This window comes from Glycine soja, chromosome 15 (assembly GCF_004193775.1).
Source record: "Glycine soja cultivar W05 chromosome 15, ASM419377v2, whole genome shotgun sequence".
Taxonomy (NCBI): domain Eukaryota; kingdom Viridiplantae; phylum Streptophyta; class Magnoliopsida; order Fabales; family Fabaceae; genus Glycine; species Glycine soja.
The window spans coordinates 5,050,790-5,073,541 of record NC_041016.1 but is presented as its reverse complement, the minus strand read 5'-3'; the positions used below and the strand labels follow the sequence as shown (position 1 = coordinate 5,073,541).

Genomic DNA, 22,752 nt, shown 5'->3' with positions numbered 1-22,752 from the left:
TTTAAGAAAACAGAGCAAATGAAGTTCAAAAACAGGGGAAGCAAATAGATGGTAATGCTGAAACTGAATAAGTTTTTCTCTCTCACTATTTAAATTTCGCTCCAAAAAATAAACAATAGAGAAACATATACAGACCATGTAATTTTTATTTCAGATTCAGGTAAGGCATAAATGTAACAAAAAAAAAATCTGGAAGTAACCAATTTAAGTACCTTGCTATATCTTAATGAGTTTAAGAACTAATCTATACAAAAAGAATACATGGTATGGAGCCTGTGACATGAGCGAGGTTCAGATGCATCTTAAGAATATATATATTTTAGCTCGTGCAATCATGTTTTGCAGGTAAGCTCACGTATTTCTTCTATTGCTGTACTCATGCTATAAAGGGCCATTTTTTTCACCTGTTTTCATGAAATAAAAAAAAGAAACAAAGCTTGTCAATTCAGGTGTACATCTAATATAAGAACTAAAGAAAATATAAATTGGTAAATAGGATTATTATTAAAATGAAGTCTACCTCCAGCTTTTCTCCTTTTGCTTTATGGTCTTCTGGAAGCAGCCGGACCTCATCAATCAATTGGATACACTCAGAGACATTCTCAGGGGACACAAATTCCAATTCCACATGTACACAACACTGCAGATCAATAATCAAATAATTGTCATGCACTAAAAAATTTAAGAAAAAAAGTGCAACATAAATCAATGCTGAGATAATATCCTCTGTCAGCAACAGCAATCATGTGCAAAGAACATTAATAGTGTGATCATCCTTCATATTTCTTAGACGTAACTTCAAATTTGACTTTGTCAGTAAATTTAAAAATGTAAAAATCATGTTCAACAAGAATTTATAATTTATATCCAGTTAAGAGTAGTTTAAAGTTTTTGTTATTTAAATTGTCTCAAAAAGAGAAAAATAGGGCAAGAAATCTTTTATACAATTGTAACAGAGACCTTAGGATTCCTAATCTGGTATGGACATCCAGAAGGAATGATGACAGCTTCTCCAACATGTTGCTCAAAAGTCCATGGTTCAATTTCTGGCAACAGTGACAGGTGAGTCAAATTTAGTTATGCAGGATTATAATTATAATATATGATAAAAACACGGGTATACTTACTAAACTCCTCCTTAAGTCTCATCTTGTGAGTATTGTCAAGAAAGAAGCTCTGATCCAGAATTGGATGAACCATCTGCATACGAGAGAGAATATTTATCATCACCAACACAGACAGCATCATGTTTAGGGATTGTATTCTTCTAAACTTACCTTCTCGTGACATTCACTATTATAAGAAAATTCATCAGAGTGTCTTTTGAGGTATTCTAAGAGCTTGGGCACATCCTGTCTTCGAAAGACATCCCAATGAGCACCAGAATTCTCAGTAAACTTCTTCCTTTTATCACTGTTTGAGTTTTCAAAGGGATTTCTAGGATTATGATCTGGAGACATTTCAGTGCTTAGAACTCTCCTTTGGAAAGGTAAAGAGCTTTGTGCCTTTTCAGTTTCAGAATCGGAACCACATTCTTCATCATCAGAAATATTGGTGTCTAACTTCTGATTAGATATCGGTTTGGCTTCAGTAGAGATGGAAGCTGTTCTATTGACTCTCCTTAGAAAGTCAGTTCCTTCTCTTACCATACCATGCATTTCATTTTGTTCCCTGTCTTCTGAATGCTCACTAGTAGTTTTAGATGATGACACCTTCTGACATAGAGTTTTGTGTTTTTTCAACAACTTACTTATTTTAGCAAGCTGATCTGTAGAGAGAGGGATGTCCATGGTATGTGCCATAATATTAACCTGGAATTACAAATCAGACATAGTGAATGGCACGTTTGGCTATGTTTTGGTTGTAATACCTACTTTTTGACATAGTTTAGTAATCTATTCACCATAACTATGAAGACCATGGCTATTAAAACCAAAAACAATGGAAAAATTTGAACAATTATAGGAATATAAGATGCAAGCCTGAATTGTATTGAAAAACATTTCATGCCTTACTCAGACACCTGAAAGCAAACATATATGCAAGGAACAGTCCAAGCATACAAGGACACAAGTCTTCCTCAATAGAAAGCATTTCAAGAGGACTTGTTTTACTTCAGAAGATAAGATCATCTCTAAAGTTATCATGCCAGGATACATGCATAAAAGATGAAAATAGCAATTTCTCAAAAAGCAAATATCAAAAGATGAAGCATATAATATTTGAAGTAACCTTTCCATGGTAAGTTTTAATTAAATAAACTAAAAGTTCAGGAAATATTACTCTAGATATATTAAAAAACTGAAGTATAACTAGGGAACACACCATATCATATGAGTCGTAACAAAGATTTGTCACGGAATCAGCTTCTTCATCAGCACAGCCATATGAAATATAAACATGAGGTCCTATGTCATGTTTTGTACTCCCCTGTGGCAAATTTGCAGCTAAATTCAGAAGACCAGACCAGGGATTCATGTATTCTTGAATTGGAAGAGAATCAATTACTTCAGCAAAATGAGCTGGAAATTGTTCTTTGAATAGTTGGGAAGACAACCATCCTTTAAGTTTCAGCATCTCATGCCAATTATTTTTCTGAGGTTGACATTTAAGAGACCCAGTAAAGTACTGACTAACGTTAATCTCCACCTGCCAGAGTAAGAGTTACAAAATTAATATTATACTTTTAATGGTCTTCTGGTTCAAGACTCAACATCAGATCCATCATTCGTTCATGTTTCACGGATCCGAGCATATGATGTGTATATGCACCAATGCATGCCAGCTACAAATAGCAAGAACTATGGACATTAAAATGTAGTTTATATTACCAAGTACACTAATTGCAATAAATAATTATTTAACATATACAACATGTTGATAAACTGACCTCAAACCAATCCAAACAAGCTTCAAGTAAGTCCTTATTATTCTCATATCTTGTCATGCTCCTCTCAAGATAAGTACAGAACATGACCAGTGGATCCCAACTAAGGTTTGGCATACTTTGGAGCACATCTCGCACTACTACAGGATGGCCTATTCCCCAGTGTTTCCGAAAGTGTTCAAAATGATTGCAACTGATGTCCAAAATTGTAGGATAAAACAAGAAATTATCATTAGAATCTTCTCTTTGAGCTGCTTCTGGTAACTGCTTGTATCTGCTAGTTTTATGATCTTTGTCAACACACAGTGAGCAGCTTGAACTTCTATCCAAAGTTTCAGGAAAGTCATAGCTGCAAACTATTTCTTCTGCCTTTACTTCCATTTCTTTGATCCAACTTAAGGGAAAGACATATTTCAAATCAAGGTGGCTATCACCACAATCACCAAGCTTTGTAGGTGGGCATGACACAATGTCAGCACCATTACAATTTGTCCACTCAACTAATGTTGAGGTATCAGTTAAATTGCCATTAGAAATGACCTTATCATCCAAAAGGTGACCTTCACTAAAAATGCATGCATTTATTTTGTCAGGTAGGTTGGATATAGAAGAGTTGATTTCTTCAGAGGTGCTTCCTTGACTTAATGCCTGAGAACAGCTTAAGCAAAGACTGTAGGAACAACTAAGGCAGCTTCTATGAAGATCCAAAATGGGTGTTTTGCAGTAATTGCTGGGACAGTGTTTAACAGATACATACATTTGTTAGCGAGCAACACTAGAGAATCATTTGAATTTTCCTAATAACATCAACAGAAGAGAACTTACCAGTAATTTTTCTCGTTGCAGACAAAATCGACAGGCTTGATGATAATATCAGAAGTTCTTTTCCCTGTCATGCACAAAATCATCTAAGATAACCAGGTTGTAATCTAGAAGCCATCATATCAGAAGAACCATAGTTACCACCTTTGATTTTTGCTGTTTTTTCTACGCCTACATGATGGTCTTCTTTTATTTGTTTTAGTACAGGAAGGAGCATACACACCAAATAATGAAAATGCAATATCCTATCAACTCTGTTTTTACCAGCCAAATATTCCTGAAAAAATATAGCATAAAATCAAACTGTCAGCAAGTGCTGCTAAAGAAAAACTGTTGTAGAAGTGAAGCATCCATCTTTGATGTCAGACCTTACTTTCACTCTCTTCGTATTGACTTGACAAGCAATCTTTACAGGTGCAAGTTCCTCGACAAACTGGACATGCCATCTTAACCTCATTTTGAGTAGCAAAATACCTAAAGTTTTTTCAACAAATAAATTGGGAAATGTCTCATATTTTGATCATAAGCATAAAAAGTTCAGGCAAAAGAAGTTATGTCAGTACTAAATATCCTAGTTCTAGTCACTATTGATCATTGAAGTATTACTAATTCCAAAAGTGGTACAAAAGAACAGGACAAGAAAGTGGTGTGGAATTGCATGTACACAAACATGAAAGCCTTTTCTTCTTCCCTTAATCTTCTATTCTTATTAAACTCTCTTCACATGGACAATCATTCCACACATCTCTATGAACCAATGTTAACAATGGCAGTTATGGTGAAAGGCCAAAATTCTGCCATATAAACACGCCATTGCAGCCTATGGCACCACCATAACAGGCCTCCCTTCACAAATGGACTATGGCTGAATGATAAGAAAACACCACATTATAGTGTTATGGTGGTGCTATAACCATAATTAAACGAGTTTGCTATGAACTACTTCGAAGGGGGTATCTAATCCTTTCATCTAAGATGTTCTAGAACTGCATCAGAAATAATCTACAGCTAGGCGATCAACTGATCAAACCACACTTGACAGCATTGTCCAAAATGTACCATAGTCTATATTGTCGACAATAATTAAGAAAGCACCATGTAGGCAAGGATAACAATGAAGCCAGAAATTCACAGTGAAAAAAAGAAACTTATAACCGGTGGTAAATGAACGCGATAAGTTCCAAGTTCCAACCGTTGTTTAATGCACTCCATGCAGAAAAACTCTCTCTGGCAGCTTGAACACATTACAAGACTCCAAGAATCACTTCTCTGACACCAATGACACTTCTTCCTCCTCCCCTTCTTTATGCTTTGTCCACACTGCACAACCTTAAAAATAAAAATCAAACAAACAATTCCAACCACAATAAAAAAAAAAAAAAAAAAAGTAGAGGAAAACAAAAAGTCAAAAGTCAAAACCCACCTGCAACTTACTAACAGAGCCCCTCTCAGCATTCTTGGACCTGAAGTAACGAGAAGATGCCATATTGGACGCAATAGCCATAACCCCATTCGGCAGTTCCTTCTTCAACTCGTGATTGAAATGCAAATGCAAATTCAAATTCAATTGCGATTGCTTCTTCTTCTTCTTCTCAACCTCCCTCTGCAGAACCATCCTTATGAGCTCCAATTGGTTCCTCCTATTGACCAATGCCTCTCTCGATTTTCGGTCCCGCTTGGCCCCAATCTGAACCTCAACGGCGTCGTTTTGCCTCTTTCTCTTAAGCTTCAGCGTCTTCTTGTGCTGCCGACGCCGAGCTTGCACGTAGTGAATCTCGCACAGCTTTAGGTTTTCCTTCACTCGCCGCCGGCACCGCCATTGCCGCCCGTCCGTACGGCTGCACCGCAGATGCTCCGGCACCGCTTCTTCCCCCTCCGCCGGACTCGATTTTTTCCCCATAAAAAAAATAACAATTCGATTTATTCTTTATTTTATTTTGTGGCGGAATTGGGATTTTTTGCTGGGGAAAGTGGAAGCGAAGCACGCAGAACAGAACAGAACAGAACAGAACAGAGGAAAGGAATAAAAGAAAAGAGGTTAAGGCTAAAAGAGTAGTGTATTTATTGGGGAAGAAAAGAAAAGAAAATTCTAAATTTCTAATAGCATGGCGTGGCACATTCCCGTAATTATTGGAAACTAGAGCGTCCTGTTTAGTCTCGTAATTCGAAATGTATGATCATGATTTGATCGCTACACTTTCAAAAATCCAAATCTATTCTTATCTTTTGGTTACTCACCTGATACACTGCAAGCTCTTCTGTGAAAAAAATATACTATGAACTATGAATTTTGATTTTGATTTCACTTTATCTTTTTATTTTTTTCCGTTGGAGTTGGTTTTATATGGTTGAGAATTGTGTCACTGCAAAATTCAGGTTGCTTATTGAGGAATTTGTCTGAGTAAGTTTGCTATTCTTGGTGTTATTGGGCTGAAATCAATTCAGGGTCGTACTTTTCTAATTTAGCATTGGACTTTTGATTAAGCAATTGAGATTGAGGTAAGAGTTGATAAAATAAAATACATGATTGGCCAATGCCATGTGGTTTGATTGAATTAGATTTGTTATTTTATTTATTTCTATCATATAATAGTGCTTGTTTTTTATCTCATGTCTTAGAAGTTAGATCAAAGTCAATGCTTTTTATATATGCTACTTCTGTGCAATCTATGTCCACGAAACTGATGTTTGATTAAACAGGATGCCTCACACTTTTGTACTATTGTATATTCTTCTTTGTGCAAATTACTTGTTTGATAGAGATAAAATTGGAAAGCTTTCCAGAATCAAATTGTCAGATGTTTTGATTTTCATGTTAATTTCTAGTTTTAGATAACAGGGATTTACCAAAAGGATGATCAATAAACCTACTAACTGCACAGTTTTTCTTTTCCTATAGGAGATCATATGTAACTTACATGCAAAGCAAAGCAAAGAAGTTTGAGTTATATAAAACCATGACAAGTAACAAAATTTTCTCAAGTACTTGAAGTAACTCTATCCACACATTTATTATTACTGTGTATGCAGTCTAAAGCAATCAAATATACAATAACTTCTTCGTGTCTATTGATGCATATGCTCAATATCACTTCATAGACAGTTTAAAAGCAACACAGTAGTAGTGCATGGTATATATGGGATATTTCCCTAATTAGCAGGAGACTAGTTTATTTTTTTTTGCGGTTCAGTTGAGTAAATTAGAGTACCAAATGGGCCGAAAAGTAATTAAGTGTTGTTTGATGAAGTCCAGTTTTCTCGTGTTGAAATTTTGGGCTTATAATTAAATGCAGAGTATACAGTTATCCGCTGCATACATTTGATAAAAAAAATTCTCTTATCATGACAGATAGGGACACTAATAACTTAAATTGTTTTGTTTTGTTTTGTTAAAACTTCGCAATCTGCTTAAGCATTTGAAAAGAGAATGATTCTAATATATAATCACAGTCTTCAAAGCTGAAATTGCTATATTTATTTGTTTATTTTGTCAATACGTATATGCCAAATGAACTTTAGAAATGTGGATCGATCACGAGTCTTTTACCTTTATAGAAGATCCTGAATAAATAAATCATGTGTGCAAGTGCGGGATTACTTGTTTGAAAGTTTAATGAATTTATATATAGCATAAATTGATAAATACGAGCTTCTTAACGTTTTATGTTTGGTAAGTAAATTCTTAATTACCTTTATCACGAATGTCTTTGAAGCACTTACGCATTAGTTGTTGCCACCCCTTAAATTCAAAGATGAGCTCTTATTTGGGTTATTCTATGCATATATTTTTCTTCTAATTTTTTATTTTTAAGATTTGTTCCCCTGAGCCAATTAAGGAGTTGAGTACAAATGGTATAGTTGCGCTTTTTTAATTTGGCGTAGAATAAGATAACCGATATGCTACTCGCTAATTTGGTTATGATTCTCAATTTGAGAAATTTAAACTAAAGAAGTAGGAAACGTATTAGTAAATTCCTAACAAGTTGAAATTATGCATGCAATATACAAAATTCCAAGCGAGCGAGCGAGAGTACAAAAGAGAAAAATTACGTTTACATTTATTTTTCTTGAGGGGCTAAATTGAAGAAATCGAGGAAGAACTTCTGTGGCTACCAAAGACCCAATATCCGAGTATTTTTTGTTCCAAAGATGGATCATGACATATATATATTCAACAAAACCATGAGTTGCAGCTTGAACTTTTTATTTCTCGAGTTGCATCCGATGCGCGCTGCAAGAAAAATTGAGAAATTCCAAAAATGGATTGCATTGCTATTTTCGTCAAAACAAATTAATATTAATTCAATCAAACATTCCTAGTGATCGACACCGTCAAACAAATGAGTCATTGTCATGATGCAGCACTCTTGAATTTCGGCAATTACAATAGTTGGAAAGTGTATAATTGCTCAATTTTTATGCCAATTTTTTTTTATAAAAAAAAGTAATAAAATGCAAGATTTCACATGCACTAAACATCCGACCAAGTAAAAGGGTAAATTAAAGAAATAGAGAAGCATAACCTATCTCGTTAAATATGTGGTTTGATCCTAAGTCTATACATGAAAGCAAAAACAAACCTCTAAATAAATTTAAACACCTCAAAAGATTAGTTTCTAACTCTCGAGGAAACCCTAGCTAAGTTAGAAAAAAGAAGAAGCATAAACACCTTCCACTAAGCGCCACGATATAAAACCATTTAAGCATCTACCAGTGAGACACAAGGTAGTTGCTACGTACAACTTAGGACTTCATCAAAGCTGCACTAAATGATCGATGTTTCTCCAATATTGGGGGGTTTACGCTCACAGTACTCTATGGGATCCATATTTCTCTTCTGCCTAATGCATCTCTTATATAAATATCATGTGATATCACGTGAACAGCGAGCTTAGGCAAAGCACTAAACATTATGCCAATACCAACCTTCATTCATTTGTACTACTTTTTCAGTACTTGACTAGTTGTTAGCCGTTACTACTCCTTCTCAAAATTGTACTAGAATGGTATCATGTACTGCTATTTCATCTATTTTTGTCTAGAATTATATTATTCATATAACTTGTTTTTTTGCTGAATTTTGCATGTAATAATCAATAATAATATTGAACAATATTTTTATTTTTTTTTTATCTCATTTTATTTCTCTATTGTTATATTACATTATTATGTATCTATCATATTTTACTTTCTTTTTCCCTTTCCATTTTTTACACTCCAAAATGGCAAAATGGAGTGCACCAATAACGCATATTATTCTATGATAATTAGAGGTAATTTTAAAAGACACTTTGATTAGCTGATTTATTATGCCAGATATGAACAGAAAACAATATACTCCATAATTTAAAATTAATTATCTGTGGCATATGCAGCTGCGCATGCATGTTGCAACTTCAAACGTGGAAAGAGCGGTTTCTGAACGTAGCCTACTTTGCCTTTGGATAATATGATCCACCAGTGTCCGAAACCCATTCTCTACATTGTGCAAAATAGAAACTTCAAAAAGATGAAGACATAAAGTGTAAAATCAATTAAAGTAAGAAATGATCAATCTTGCATATCACTTCCAGCGCAAGTCACTTTCATTTAACTCATTATAAAGTGAATAGACAGAACAAATTCCTATAGGGCCGTGTCTACATAAATTTGAGCCTAAGACAAATTTTATAAAAATAAATAGTGAAATATAAATTTCAAAATTTTAAATTAATCTTCCTTCTAGTGTTAACTGCATACACATCCTTTGTCCAAAAAAAAAAAAAAAATTGCACACACAACAACTTGCATATTCATATAGTATTAATTCAAAATATGCAAATAAAAAACCGCCTTTTTTTGTCCTAAGAAATTGGAAATTGGAAAGAGGCGCTGCAATATAATTAAAATTTTAATTAGAATAAAATTGACAATATAAAGATTTTTTTAACTCTGTTATTTAATTATAACTTTTCATATGGACTTTAAAAACTCATCATAAAAAAAATATGGACTTTAATATATAATTACTTTTAAAATTATATTTAAGATAATTTCTAATTAGTTAAAAGTTATAATTAATCCAAAAATATTAATTTGATCTAAGTGAAATTGATTTCTCTTAAGTCTTAAGTTCAAGTAATGAAAAAAAAAACATAATTAAAAGAAAGATTTCATGACAAAGATTACTTATAGATGAAATTAATAAATATATACTTCACAGTTATAGCGTGGTTACAATTATCTTACAATTAATTCACTTAATAATGTTCTATTACATATATACCGTGTACTATATAGAATTTACAGCATGGAATGACAATATAACAGTTAAATCATTATTCCAGTGACAAAAGATGCGGCTAGTTAATATCTTAAGGAGATTATTGTTCACAAAATAAAAAGTTTATTTTTACAGCTCACAAAATAAAACAGTTAAAACTTAAAATAAAGTGTGTGTGTTTTTCACTGTGTCGAATATTATTTAGCCACCGTGAGCGGCGAGCAAATTTTATTTCCTGGTCTTGCCTTTGGGCTCGTGCTTGAACCAACCTTTGGTTTGGATCATCCGTTTGACCACATAACATTAGCGGTGTCGTGTTGTCTAACATTTCGTGTTGGACGCTAATTAGTGTGCTTCATGCTTCCTCAACTTCTCATTCGCTCAAAACAAATCTTATTTTTCTCACAGCAATATTCTTATGGTAAGTATCTTTCCATCACATGGCTTTTATTTTAACGATGCCTTCGTGTACGATGAATGTTTGTTATGATGTATGTTTTAGTTTTTGTTTCTTTAATTAAAAAGTCGTAATTCAGTAAACAAAAATAAAAGTCAGGGAAAATACTATTTTTATAGAGTTTTTTAGAGGGAGAGAGATACTAGAAATGATGATTTCAATCCGTGCTTATGATATATATTTGATTTTTAGGAATAAGTTTTCTATTATTTCAGTTCTATATTATCTCACTTTGGCCACATATTTAACATTGGAAACTATCTGGTACGGGTTTGGTAACTTACGTTTACGTTGAGAACTCCTTCAAGTGGTTGTATATATCAAGGACAAATAAAAAAATTTACCTTATGGATTTTTGAAAAGTAGGAAAAAGAATAAAAATATTTTTATTAGAAATACCTTTACCATGAGATATTTTTCAGACCTTCATTTCCATAATACTGCTAGTTAATCATTCTTCTCATGACAGTTAATTCACAAGTTTCCTTTTATTCTTCATTTTGAAAGTGAAAAAAAATACTGTAGTGAACATTACAAGGAGTGAATCATGAGCAATGCATGATTTTTAAGTAAAAAAATAAGAGTGAAATCTTAAAAAATAAAAAAGAGTAGAACCATCCCCCTGTTAACGCGTGACGATGGTGGAACAGTTTTCATAGGAAGAGAATTGAAAAATCCATCAAGAAGATTTAAAAATATTATTTAATTTATCGTTTTTTTACAAACTCTTCAATTTATCGTTAGTTATTATATCTAAATTTATATTAAAAGTTTATTAAATCAATATACATGTTATTTTGTTCAATATATAAATAACACCAAAAAAACTTATAAGATTCACTTGATTGTTGGAGAGAGAAGAAAAAAAAAAGAGATTGTAAATGTGAACATCAAGATAAAAAACAATCTTGAACATTTTCCTAGAGATGTAACTTAGCACGATTTTTTTATACATTGACTGCGAAACTATAATCACACATTCAACATATAGCTAAACAATAATTAAAACCATTCAATACCAGCCACCAATATAAATTAATTTATGAAGATTCAAAACACAAAGATCAAAGAAACTGACCGAAGGTTCGTCAATAACAATCAATATACATTTGGTATATGTTCAGAATGTTCCTTTACCTATGATCCACAACCAATCAAGAACAGCCCCAGCAAATATGCCGCTCAATAGACACAGGACAAGCAAATTACCCAAAGCATTCTGCTCAGGACCCTGCAGCAACACCACAGACTCCAAAGTCATTTATTTGATGTTACTAATATTTTAAAGAGAAATTATTATATACGTAGAATGTATTTGTATAACGAAAGCCTTGTAACTTGCCTTGTAACCTCTTGGTGCCACAGTGAGAACACACACTGTGAGATAGCCATTGGTGAGTCCCAAGAAGGAGGTGAGTAGAATCATCCATCCTTGGTCACCATATTTTGCTGTAAAGTAGAATGCTGGGATCAGCAAGAATCGAGAAAACACTGCTATTAGTAGACCCTTTCTGGATTCCAACTTTAGCCATGGCACAAGGGGAATATATCTTGCTATGAAATCCACCACATTATACATAGCAATCAAAACAACTGGGTACCTGCAAACATCACCACCAGTTCCAAAATAAAGTCCTTTAACTTTTTTTTACTATCAGTTTCATCAGTCATCAGAGGGACCAAACAGACAAACACAAAATCAAAGGATCTAATAAAAGTTTTTTAGGCCATGGTCATGTATTTAAGCATATACTTAATTAATTTGCATTTTTTCCCTTGGGGATGGGGAATGTTATATCTACATTTTTTAATTACATTAAGTGGAGAATGTTTGCTCCAAAACTGTGCAGAAAACAGATTAAAATCATGCATCATGCATGTCAAAAGGCAATTGGATTAAAGACTAAACATAAAACACTTACCATGTGCCTAACTGATGTGTTCCAGTATTTTCATACAAAAATCCAGGGAAGATTGACAGTGTTACCACATATATAAGAAATAAATCAACTGCATAATCAAGGTTCTCAACAAATAATTGTTTGTTGCTCAACCGCTCTTCTTTTTTGCTATCATATCCACCCTACAAAAGTTCCAAATCTTTTAGGAGATAATAAAATATTATTTCCACGTGAGTAAAGTTTTATTGTTTTAGGATAATTATATTACTTGATCATTAGTCTTTGTTTGAATGCCAGCAGCAGCAAGGTCAGCTGCAACAGTTTTTGATCCCTCTAACGCTGCTTTTGAACGGTAATATTTCACTATGGGCAATTTGGTGAAGCAGATTGCATACAGAATGATACAAACTAACTCAATGAATGTGGAGATTGCCAAGAATAGTACTGCAAAAATAACAAACCAACTCCTTTATATTAAAGAAAACTTCTACAGCACTAAGGATCATTATACTGATTGGGAATTGACAGAATCTTTATACATGACAAAATAATTTAGTAACAAAATCAAATAATCAAGACAAATTTGATTTTGTTGCACAATAAGAATAACAATCATCACACCAATATAAATGAACATTGTAAAATAAGAATAACAACATACTTGCTCCCTTGCGAAGTCCATTATTAGATTTCTCGAAAGCTACCTTGGTCAGCATTCTCAGAATAGAAATTAGAGCCCCTGATGCTGCCAAACCAGCAAGGTAGGACTGCACAACATCATGTAATTATTTAAGCAAAAAAGATAGCAGAAGACCTCAAACTGCAAGTTTGTTAACCCCTGCCTCCAATATATAGGAATTACAACTAAAAAAGGCTATCACTGAAAGATATTGAATAAATTATATGGAAGACAAACCTGGATAAACTCAGGGCACATAAAACACAACTCTCCTATAATGCCACCTTCGACTTGAGCATCTGCTATTCCAAAACAAGCAGCAAGCACACATATACCAATATAAGGTCCAAGTCCACCTTTCCCTGATGATGCTAGATCCACCTGTCACAACAGATAGTTGAAGCTTCATGAGTCAAGGAAAATAGGTCACTATGGAATTAAAAATTCAGATGCTGCAAATTGTGGAATTGGAAATGGTGTACTTACAACAAGAACAAAGAAAGTGCTAAAAAAGAAAAGAGTGAATCCAGCCAAATTCCGCATTCTAGTATTGATCTTCGACTCATAGTATGCCAGTATTAACATTGTTCCAATTGCAAATGGTTGATAAACCAGGGTAAGTACCCTTGCAGGATGATATTTCTTCACAGAGGAAACAAAGCTTCTTTAGAAAGGCTTATGCAACCAATATTTGAGTTAGTATCAGTCAATCACAAATAGCATTTTTCTATTTCTCATTCTTTGTAGGACAAGCATTTATTCTTGAGAAAAAAACCTTTGCACAATGATGTCAAGTCCTATCAGAAACTGAAAGCACCATGAATTACTTACGGGGAACAATATGTAGTAGTAATCTCCTATTGTCAACATGCTGTTCCAGGAAACAAGGGACCCAATTCCAAGAATGAAACAAATTGCCATTGCTTTGTATTTTCCCTGGTTGCATTGAAAACAAACAGACAAGGTAACAAATTCCATTATGCATGTTAGCAATAAGTTCTTAAGTTGAAAATAAGACTCTGCACTTACCTCAGGTTGTCTCGGTGCTCCACTGTCATCATTGGCATCCATGACCACTCCTCTTACAAAAAAGAAAAAAAAAACGTACCTGTTACTCCACAGAAATTTGAGTCCTTGAATAAGAATCTACGTGTTGATTGAATAAGTGAATAAATAGGAGAGATAAAGAACAAGTATATATGAGCAAAACTATTGGCGCAGTTTAAATCTTCAACTTAAAGCACAAAGAATTTTAATTATATGGTTGCCCCAATTAATTTCGCTGCACCAGCTATTATGCTACTTTTTGCAGGTGGGATTGAATAACTGGTAACTATTATGGAGGAAAGTGATGGACCCACAACAAAAATACCAGCTCAAACAATGTGGAAGTATAAGAATAAATGACAAGCTAGAAACCAACTACATGCTATGTTTGGATGTCAATGAGTTTAAAAATACTTTTACTCATAAAGCAACGGAATTTTCCTTCTTTATTTTGTATCTTGGAATTGGAATTCTCAAAAGCGCATTTTCAACTTTGATCCAAACATATCCTAATTAGTTCAGGTTATGGCACATGTTGATGCTGGTTAATGCAACAACCAAATTTCATTAAAGGAATAAAAATCTCAGAAATTTCACTTGTTGTACCTTTCATGCAGATGTACTGTGTGCTATAAACTTCAATTGGTTAAGAAAATGCATGAATGGGCAGCATCTTCTTCAGTGATTTCATATCAATGACTTGCTATAAAAAAATGAATGAAGTGAAGGAAGATTTAAAAGGCAAAGAAAATGAATAATTAAGGAGAAGAGAGTAAGATTAACTTGGGTGACTCACCAAATATTTGATGCATTAGCAGATCATGGGGATAGATTAGAAAGAGCGAATGCAAATATGGTGTGAAGATTTAATTATTTGATGCTTCGTTTCCATTTGAAATTGTATTTTGATGATGTCGGTGGTGATATATTTGTATTGCGCCTTGTCACCGAACAACCTCGTAACATGCTTAGCCCAGGCCAGATCTTCTTTCTTCGCAAATGACCATGTTTATTATTTCTTATAAACAACTTGTCCTTAATCCTTGTATTCTGAGTTCTATTAATAAAAATAATCATATACGTACGACTCAATCAATGATTTAAGCCCCTTCGCGACAAAAATTGAATCAGTTGTGGATTTACTTTTAGCCTTTTAATAAAAGCCACGAGGATAACACAATGATAAAGTTGGCTCATTTATTTAATACTAACTAATCTTATGTGTCTTGAAGTGAACTATGTATTTTTAATGAATTAGTCTGAAATTATATATATATATATATTAATTTATTTAGAAATACAGAAATTTTTTATTTTTAAAATTATCAATGAATACATTTTTACTTTTTGACAATCTTGCTTAATTTTTCTTTTGATAGAAATGGTTAAAAGGAAGTAGACCTATGTTTATAGGAACTAAAAACAAATAAATTTATATTTATAAGAACTAAATTAAATGGACTGATATTTATAGAGAATGACTTTCATGTGATTGATTTGGTGAAAGATTATAAAAGAAAATGACACTGATTAAAGTGGCTAACAAAAATACCTCAGATCAGGGACTAAAGTATATTTAAGCTAAGACAATTCAATGTTGAATTTGTAGAGGCTTTGAATTTTTTTAAAAGAATGAGAAATTGAAATTACAAGAGGACTAGAATTGCTTCATTTAAAAAATAGAGAAACTTAATTAGCTTAAAAAATTTAAAGAAAAATTCATCCATAATATAAACTAAAGAGATAAAAAAAATATAAGATAAATATTTGCAACACATTTTTTTAACACATTCTTTCTTACACATTTTCTTTTATTCAGTGAAATTTATGAAAGTTTTATTAAATACATGAATGCTATTCCCAAACTAGTATGAATCCACAAAGATTTTACTAATAAGAATAAAATGTGTTAAAAAAACAGTATTATAGAGGGTGGTGATTTCAGATTTTGATTGGATTAATTTTGAAAAAAATGATATTAAAATAAAAGGTAAAATATGTTTTAAATCCCTTAAAATTTAATTAAAATTAGTTTCAATTCCCATGTTTTAAAAATGATAATTTTAATCCTGGTATTTTTAAAATGTGATAAACTTCATCCTTAATCTTATATTTCCTTTTAATTTGATTGACCAAGGATGAAGTCTACTATATTTCAAACATATATGGACCAAAATTACAAATTTTAAACGTAAGAACTAAAACTAGTTTTTATTAAACCTTGAAAGGCCTAAAATACATTTCACCTTAAGATAAATTGGTTTTAAAAGAATTAAAGTCAAAATTATTTTATATCTAAATATATTTTGAAAATAAATTTAGAATAATTATTTTTATATAAATTAAAAGTAAAAAAAAATTTAGAGTATACTTATAAATATATTTTGTAACTCAAATCTATAAAATTCAATTCTATTTGACAAAAAAAGTTGAAAATTTTTATTTCTCCAAAAATGATTATATAACCAAACACCTTAACAACTTCTATACGGACAAACTGATTTCGTTGCTACTTTTGAACCCAATCAATAGGAGTTTTCAAATTCAACACACGAATTTATGCTTTGATTCTATTCAATCAGAAACGTAACTGCATAAAATCCTAATTATAAAAAATCATTATTAATCAAATAATAAAATATGGGTAACTAGAAGATCTTGCACTTGGTTTTCAAATACAGAGAACTCTGGCTCCAAAATTCTTGTTCATGGTCAAATATTCAATTATTCTTATTTGTAAGTGTGACACAAATGACAAGAAAGAAATAAAAAGCGTAGCACACATCAAATTGAACCCATCGCCAAAAAACTTGGCAGTGGCAAGGCAAAAGCATCAACAAATTTGTTGATAAAAAACCGTTACAAGTAAGATCACAACAACGTTTCGTCCAAAAGCACATCACAAAAGGTACATTACACGTAAACAACACATGACGCAAGGTTAGGTGAGATTAATCAATCCATTTACAACAGCACTATTTTCCATTATGCATTGAAAACAAAACAAAAGAAAGATGGGGTTTAGGTATTTACCAGAAACAGAATTCTCGAGTTATGAGCAAGGTAAAGGCAGAAGATAAGACAACAAAATCCCAGAGTTTGGATCTTCTCACCCTCCCCTTTTCTTTACGTGTGCTCTCGCTCTTTTTTTCATGACCTATGTTGTTGTTCCTGCCTTTCCATTTTAAACACCTCACCTGAGTCAAATTAATATTTATTAATTTTTACAATGTTAATTAATCAATTTTCACCGAGTCTAATTAATATTTATTATTTTTTAAAATGTTATTAATTAATTAATCAATCTCAACAAATCTTTAACTATTTTATTTTCCTTTAATCACAAAATAAAAACGCATGCTAAAAGCGGATTCTATAAACAAGAACTTTTGTTTCTATGAACCACTTGTATGACATCATAAATCTAAATGATTTATTATACAGTTTTAAAAAAATTACACATAACTATTTTATCAAAATCATAGTAAGTTATTGAACTATTAATATGACTATTTTGTCATCAATTAATGTTATTATTTGGTAACATGAATTATAACAATTAACAAAAAAAAATTTATAGGAACCAAAAATATATTAAAAAAAATTGTTTAGAGACTAAAAGTAAAATTTGTAACAAATGTAGAGAATAAAAATACAATTAACCCCATATTTTAATTTGAAAAAAAAATATTCTTAATTTGAGAGTGAGAAAAGGTTCATCCAAATTAACCGAGGTATTAGTAATGATATTTTAAATTCATGCTAAATTGAAGTTTCAACTAATCAATTGTAGATTTTTTATGTCTCAAAATTTGACCACATATTCAAGTCTTCAAATATGTGATGAAGATGTTAGGTGTATGATCAATGCTTTCAAACAACAATTATTGGTGCGCTTGAGCTATATGTTGATGTTGACTATTTAGTTCTTCATCATTACCAATTGAGTCAAATCACATGCATCCTTAGATGTCAATTGGTGATGAAGATAGGGGTATCAATGTGTTTAATAGTGCAAGGGTGCAAGCTTATGCATATGTTGGTGTTTCTTAAGACTTGCATTACGACAATGTTGATTTGAGCAAACATTTAAGTGAAGATGATTATGTTAGTAAAAGTCAAATTTCGAATGGAAGTTCATCTGACACAGATGTGGAAGGCGATTTAATGCTAATATTAAACCTTGCAACATTGCTACTACCATTGTGGCAACAAGTTCAACCAGGTAGTACTCACCAAAAAAAAAGTACAACCAGGTAGTTGGTATGACAATGTATTTTGTTTTTGTATGTAACAATCTAGTACCATGTATCTTAATTATATGCGGTTTTTTTATATATATAAATTTATCTCCAAATTAGAGTGATATCAATTTAGAAACACTCTAATCAAGAGGCGAATTTTCTTGGGTTGGATGTTCTTGGTAGCTAGCGTGTTGAAGATAAATTCCACTTTGGTTTACGTTTTGATAGCAAACGCGATCGATGTGTAGATGTGTGTGAAGCATTATTCAACGAAGATGCATCAAACGTTTTGTGGTGTTGAAACTAAGCAAACAATTTTTTTAATGAGATGCACAAATAACGCAAAAGGTTACCCTTGGAGGATGAGATCAATACTGTCAAAGAAGTCAAATAATGGTCATTTCTAAATAGGGAGGTCAACACTAGTATATGAAAACAATCTTATGTCAAGATCATAATAAATTAGACTCTTAATTTGCTCGCTCATGCATATTAGGTACAGTGCTCGAAGTTAATTTTTATATGTGAGTTTTTCAAGTAAATAATATGCCTTTTAAACTGTATATGAAATGTAGATTTCAATGTGTTTTTTAGGTATGGTGAACGAATACCCCATTGGTCTCTATTTCATTGATACAAGAGCGAATTAATGATCAATTTGGTTTAAAAATCGCGTATAGAAAGGCTTAGAACTTAGAAGGCTAAGCAGAAAGCAATAACATGGGTCTTCTAGATTGGGATGAGCCTTATGAACTATTGCTTAGTTGGTTAGAGAGAATGATGGAGTATTCTCCTAGATGTACGTATAAACTTGAGACAGACAACTTTGTTTTTAATAATCAAGTTGACAATCAATTTCGCAAGTTTCATAGTGTATTTTGGATGTTCAGGCCAACTTGTGATGCAATCAACTTTTGCAAACCCATTATACAAATTGATGACATGTTCTCTTTTATGGCAAGTATTGAGGATGATGTTAACTGCTACAACACAAGATGAAAATGGTTGTGTTGTCAAGTGCAAGGTATACAATGTGCAAACACCATTTTGAAAGAAAACTAAAAAGATTTCCTGAAACTAGCCCGAATATACTTCGATGAATTAATGACATATCGAAAGAGAAACTGAGTTGTGCATGACCATGAAGGGTGCATATATGTCTGTATGGAGATTATAAATATAATCTTAAAAGGTGTTCACAATTTACCCATAATTATTTTTGTGAAGTCTACAAACGACAGATTGATCAAGTATTTCGTGAGAAAAGGTATTCAAGAAAAGAAATGGAGTACTGAGAATTTCTAATTCAAATAAAATGAAGGAAAAAGTGAAAGTTTCACTTTCAAAATTAGAGATTCTATATTAATCTATTTGTTTTTTGAAGTAGAGATTCTAAATGATCTATATTATATGAGTAAATAATAAAAGAGAACATACTGCTATATTCAATGCTTTTCTCCCCTATCTATAACATGGGTCAAAGATATGAATCTCTCACTGGCTATTTATTTTATACACATGCTTAAGCAAAGAGAAGCTGCCTGAATTTTTAGTCTTTACATATACTGTTTCATTTTAGAATCCTGATTTTCCTATGAGCCACAACCAATCAAGAGCAACCCCAGAAAATATGCCGATTAAAAGAAACAGCACGAGCAAATTACCCAATGCATTCTGTTCAGGGCCCTACAAAAACCATGAAAAGATGAAGAGAAATACAACCAATTGATATACTTAGTTCATCTTGATTCTTGACATGATAATTTATGAACCTTCAGGTTGAAAATAAAAAATATTTACCTTGTAACCTTGGGGTGCCACGGTAAATACACAAACAGTGAGATAACCATTGGTTAGTCCCAAGAAAGACACAAGAAGGATCATCCATCCCTGGTCACCATATTTTGCTGTGAAGTAAAATGCTGGGACCAAAAGGAATCTAGAAAGCACTGCAATGAGTAAGCCCTTTCTGGATTCCAACTTCAGGCATTTGATGAGGGGAATATATCTGGATATTAGATCCAATAGGTTGTACATTGCAATCAAAACAAGTGGGTACCTAAAAAGAACACCAGATCAGATGATGAGTCATGTGAAAACACACTTAGATGACCAAAAGATTTGGAATTAATATATAAACTCTTACCATGTTCCTAGCTGGTGAGATCCAGTATTTTCAAACAGGAATCCAGGGAAAATTGACAGTGTCAATACATATATCAGAAACAAATCAGCTGCATAATCCATGTTCTGAAGAATTAGCTGTTTATTGCTCAACCGTTCTTGCTGTTTAGCATCAAATCCAACCTGCAATAGTGCCAAAGTCTGTCAGGTTATTGAAATATACTTCCTAGAGGTTAGTGTATAAATCAGTTTAACACTAAGTTACATTACTTGCAGGTTGGTGTCATTGTGAATGCCGGCAGCTGCAAGATCAGCTGACACAGTTTTTGATCCTTCTGAAGCTGCCTTTGAACGGTAATACTTTACTATGGACAACTTAGGGAAGTATATTGCGTAGAGAATTACGCAGAAGAATTCAAAAAGTGTAGAGATTGCAAAGAATAGCACTGCAAAATGAGGAAATAACCAATCTTGTATAAAATATAGCCGCTTTTAGAGTTAATGGGTGATTACCAAGTCTACCATGTTGTATAAAACTGCTATGATGGAAAACAAGTGTGTAAGTAAAACTGATTAGTGTCGGTGTCCATTAGTGAATAAGAGTAACATACTAGCCCCTTTTCGAAGACCATGATCAGATTTCTCAAAACCCACTTTGGTGAGAAGTCTCAAACCAGAAGCTAGAGCTCCTGAGGCAGCCAAACCAGCAAAGAAGGACTGCACAACATTAAATTATTGGTATGATTAGGTTAACAAGTCAAAACAAGACTACTATTACAAGACAGTAGATGCCGTTTTTCTATCATGTGCAACCTTATAAATGTGAAGCTCTATTATTAGACTAATTAAAATAATTAATTTATTATTCTCTCTCAATAACAACAATTATTTTTTTCTTTCTCTTCCATTGTTATCCTATAATCTCTTTCCCTGTAATCTCTCTCCCTTGTCTTCTCTTTTTGAAAAAAATGATTAAATTTTTTCTCCCCATCAAAAATATTTTTTACTGTTAAGCATTACAAAATGAATCGCCATCCTTGCTGTTAGCCTATCCATCACCCTGGATAAAGATGTTTCATCCACTCCCCAAGTGCATAATCAAAATATAGAATACACGAGCAATAAAGAAATTATGAGGAAGACCAACCTGGATGAACTCAGGACACATAAAAGACAAATCTCCAACCATGCCACCTTGGACATGAGCATCTGCGACTCCAAAACAAGCAGAAAGTGCACACAAACCAATGTAAGGTCCAATTCCCCCTTTCCCTGATGTTGCTAGATCTAACTGTTAACAAGAAATATTCTGAAGCCATTATGCACAAAGCAGATTAGATGAAAGTAACAATCATATAAATTAACTAGATGCAGCAAAGTTCAAGCGCTATAAAGATCATATATTTTATCTTTTCTAAACCAAAAAAGAAAAAGAAAAAACAGTGAATTGGAGAAGTTGTACTTACAACAAGAACTAGCAAAGTACTAATGGAGAAAAGAGTGTAGCCAATTAAGTTCCGCTTCCTAGTGTTGATCCTTGACTCATTATACGCCAGTATTGCCATAGTTACAAGTGCAAATGGTTGATAAATGAGAGTGAGTACACGCGAAGGATGGTATGTCTATAGAAAAAACTTGTTAGATAAACCAATAAACCTCATAATTTTTTCACAATGAATTTCAAGTATACAACACAGAAAGAAGAATAAGTCATTTTTGGTTCATGAGATACTCACAGGGAACAGATTGTAGTAATAATCTCCTACTGTCAACATACTGTTCCATGCAACAAGGGACCCCAATCCAAGAATGAAACACACCACCGTTGCTTGAAATTTCCCCTGATTGAAATACATTAATCCAATTATTGCAGGCAAGCAGAGCAACATTGGTGGATGAAAAGTATAAAAAGAAGAAACAAATAACAATAACATACCTCCAACCTTCTCGGTGCTTTATTTTCATTAGAAATAGTCATGACTAGTACGCTGTTAGAAGCAATTTATCATAACAATAGACTGGTCGATGTTCAGTAAAACATTCTCAAGGAGATGATACATTAACAACCGTTTGGAATTGGAAGAAAAAAAAATGAAGAAAAGAGAAACAACATACACGAATGAAAAAACCAGATGTGCCTCTTGAACCCAATTAGAACTTTGTACGAAAAGAACAGAAAGTTCGCTACAAGATTTTTAATAAACAGTGATCCCTACCAATGTTACATTTGAACCTTGTCAAACCATAATTTATGGTATAGTATATTCTCCTTATACAATGAATTAAAAAATATCTTAAAATGTTTGTACCATAAATGTTATAGCTTATT

The 22,752-nt window shown here is 32.6% G+C and overlaps 3 protein-coding genes across 6 annotated transcripts; all 3 read right to left on the bottom strand.

The window, feature by feature from the left end:
• Window positions 1-58: 58 nt before the first annotated feature.
• On the bottom strand, window positions 59-5,773 carry LOC114385667 (lysine-specific demethylase JMJ25-like). Of its 2 annotated transcripts, none has more exons than XM_028345675.1 (12): window positions 5,133-5,773; window positions 4,902-5,038; window positions 4,078-4,183; window positions 3,854-3,986; window positions 3,713-3,776; window positions 2,891-3,617; window positions 2,326-2,649; window positions 1,278-1,811; window positions 1,128-1,200; window positions 961-1,046; window positions 521-640; window positions 59-404 (listed from the first exon to the last, which is right to left on the bottom strand). In XM_028345675.1, the coding sequence occupies exons 1-12, from the start codon at window positions 5,607-5,609 to the stop codon at window positions 333-335; spliced, it is 2,853 nt and encodes a 950-aa protein (XP_028201476.1). In that variant the 5' UTR covers window positions 5,610-5,773; the 3' UTR covers window positions 59-332. The 2 variants fall into 2 exon arrangements, with proteins under 2 accessions (XP_028201476.1, XP_028201477.1); XM_028345676.1 differs by having other exon boundaries at window positions 4,902-5,029; window positions 5,133-5,772.
• A 5,578-nt stretch (window positions 5,774-11,351) lies between these two features.
• LOC114386979 (equilibrative nucleotide transporter 3-like) lies at window positions 11,352-15,080 on the bottom strand. 3 transcript variants are annotated; one of them, XM_028347066.1, is made up of 11 exons: window positions 14,852-15,080; window positions 14,662-14,758; window positions 14,038-14,154; window positions 13,840-13,944; window positions 13,495-13,650; window positions 13,246-13,389; window positions 12,991-13,096; window positions 12,598-12,773; window positions 12,351-12,511; window positions 11,771-12,029; window positions 11,352-11,659 (listed from the first exon to the last, which is right to left on the bottom strand). In XM_028347066.1, exons 3-11 carry the CDS (start codon window positions 14,077-14,079, stop codon window positions 11,549-11,551), a joined length of 1,260 nt encoding a protein of 419 aa, XP_028202867.1. In that variant the 5' UTR covers window positions 14,080-14,154; window positions 14,662-14,758; window positions 14,852-15,080; the 3' UTR covers window positions 11,352-11,548. The 3 variants fall into 3 exon arrangements, with proteins under 3 accessions (XP_028202867.1, XP_028202868.1, XP_028202869.1); XM_028347067.1 differs by having other exon boundaries at window positions 14,038-14,116; XM_028347068.1 differs by having other exon boundaries at window positions 14,038-14,089.
• Window positions 15,081-19,588: 4,508 nt separating this feature from the next.
• On the bottom strand, window positions 19,589-22,629 carry LOC114387376 (equilibrative nucleotide transporter 3-like). The gene is made up of 10 exons (XM_028347552.1): window positions 22,539-22,629; window positions 22,360-22,411; window positions 22,160-22,264; window positions 21,890-22,045; window positions 21,571-21,714; window positions 21,035-21,140; window positions 20,694-20,869; window positions 20,446-20,606; window positions 20,100-20,358; window positions 19,589-19,985 (listed from the first exon to the last, which is right to left on the bottom strand). Exons 2-10 carry the CDS (start codon window positions 22,399-22,401, stop codon window positions 19,875-19,877), a joined length of 1,260 nt encoding a protein of 419 aa, XP_028203353.1. The 5' UTR covers window positions 22,402-22,411; window positions 22,539-22,629; the 3' UTR covers window positions 19,589-19,874.
• Window positions 22,630-22,752: the final 123 nt, after the last annotated feature.

Bases quoted from the DNA above. Each gene is read 5' to 3' on its own strand.
- LOC114385667 (XM_028345675.1), bottom strand. From the start codon at position 5,609: ATGGGGAAAAAATCGAGTCCGGCGGAGGGGGAAGAAGCGGTGCCGGAG. The intron at 1,201-1,277 runs GTAAGTTTAGAA...TCTCGTATGCAG, and splicing joins ATAGTGAATGTCACGAGAAG to ATGGTTCATCCAATTCTGGA. The intron at 1,047-1,127 runs GTAAGTATACCC...CACTGTTGCCAG, and splicing joins GAGACTTAAGGAGGAGTTTA to AAATTGAACCATGGACTTTT.
- LOC114387376 (XM_028347552.1), bottom strand. From the start codon at position 22,401: ATGACTATTTCTAATGAAAATAAAGCACCGAGAAGGTTGGAG. The intron at 22,265-22,359 runs GTATGTTATTGT...TATTTCAATCAG, and splicing joins AAGCACCGAGAAGGTTGGAG to GGGAAATTTCAAGCAACGGT. The intron at 21,715-21,889 runs GTAAGTACAACT...TCTTGTTAACAG, and splicing joins GTACTTTGCTAGTTCTTGTT to TTAGATCTAGCAACATCAGG.
- LOC114386979 (XM_028347066.1), bottom strand. From the start codon at position 14,079: ATGGATGCCAATGATGACAGTGGAGCACCGAGACAACCTGAG. The intron at 13,097-13,245 runs GTTTGTCTTCCA...GATGTTGTGCAG, and splicing joins TGTGCCCTGAGTTTATCCAG to TCCTACCTTGCTGGTTTGGC. The intron at 11,660-11,770 runs GCAAGTTACAAG...GTGTTGCTGCAG, and splicing joins TGGCACCAAGAGGTTACAAG to GGTCCTGAGCAGAATGCTTT.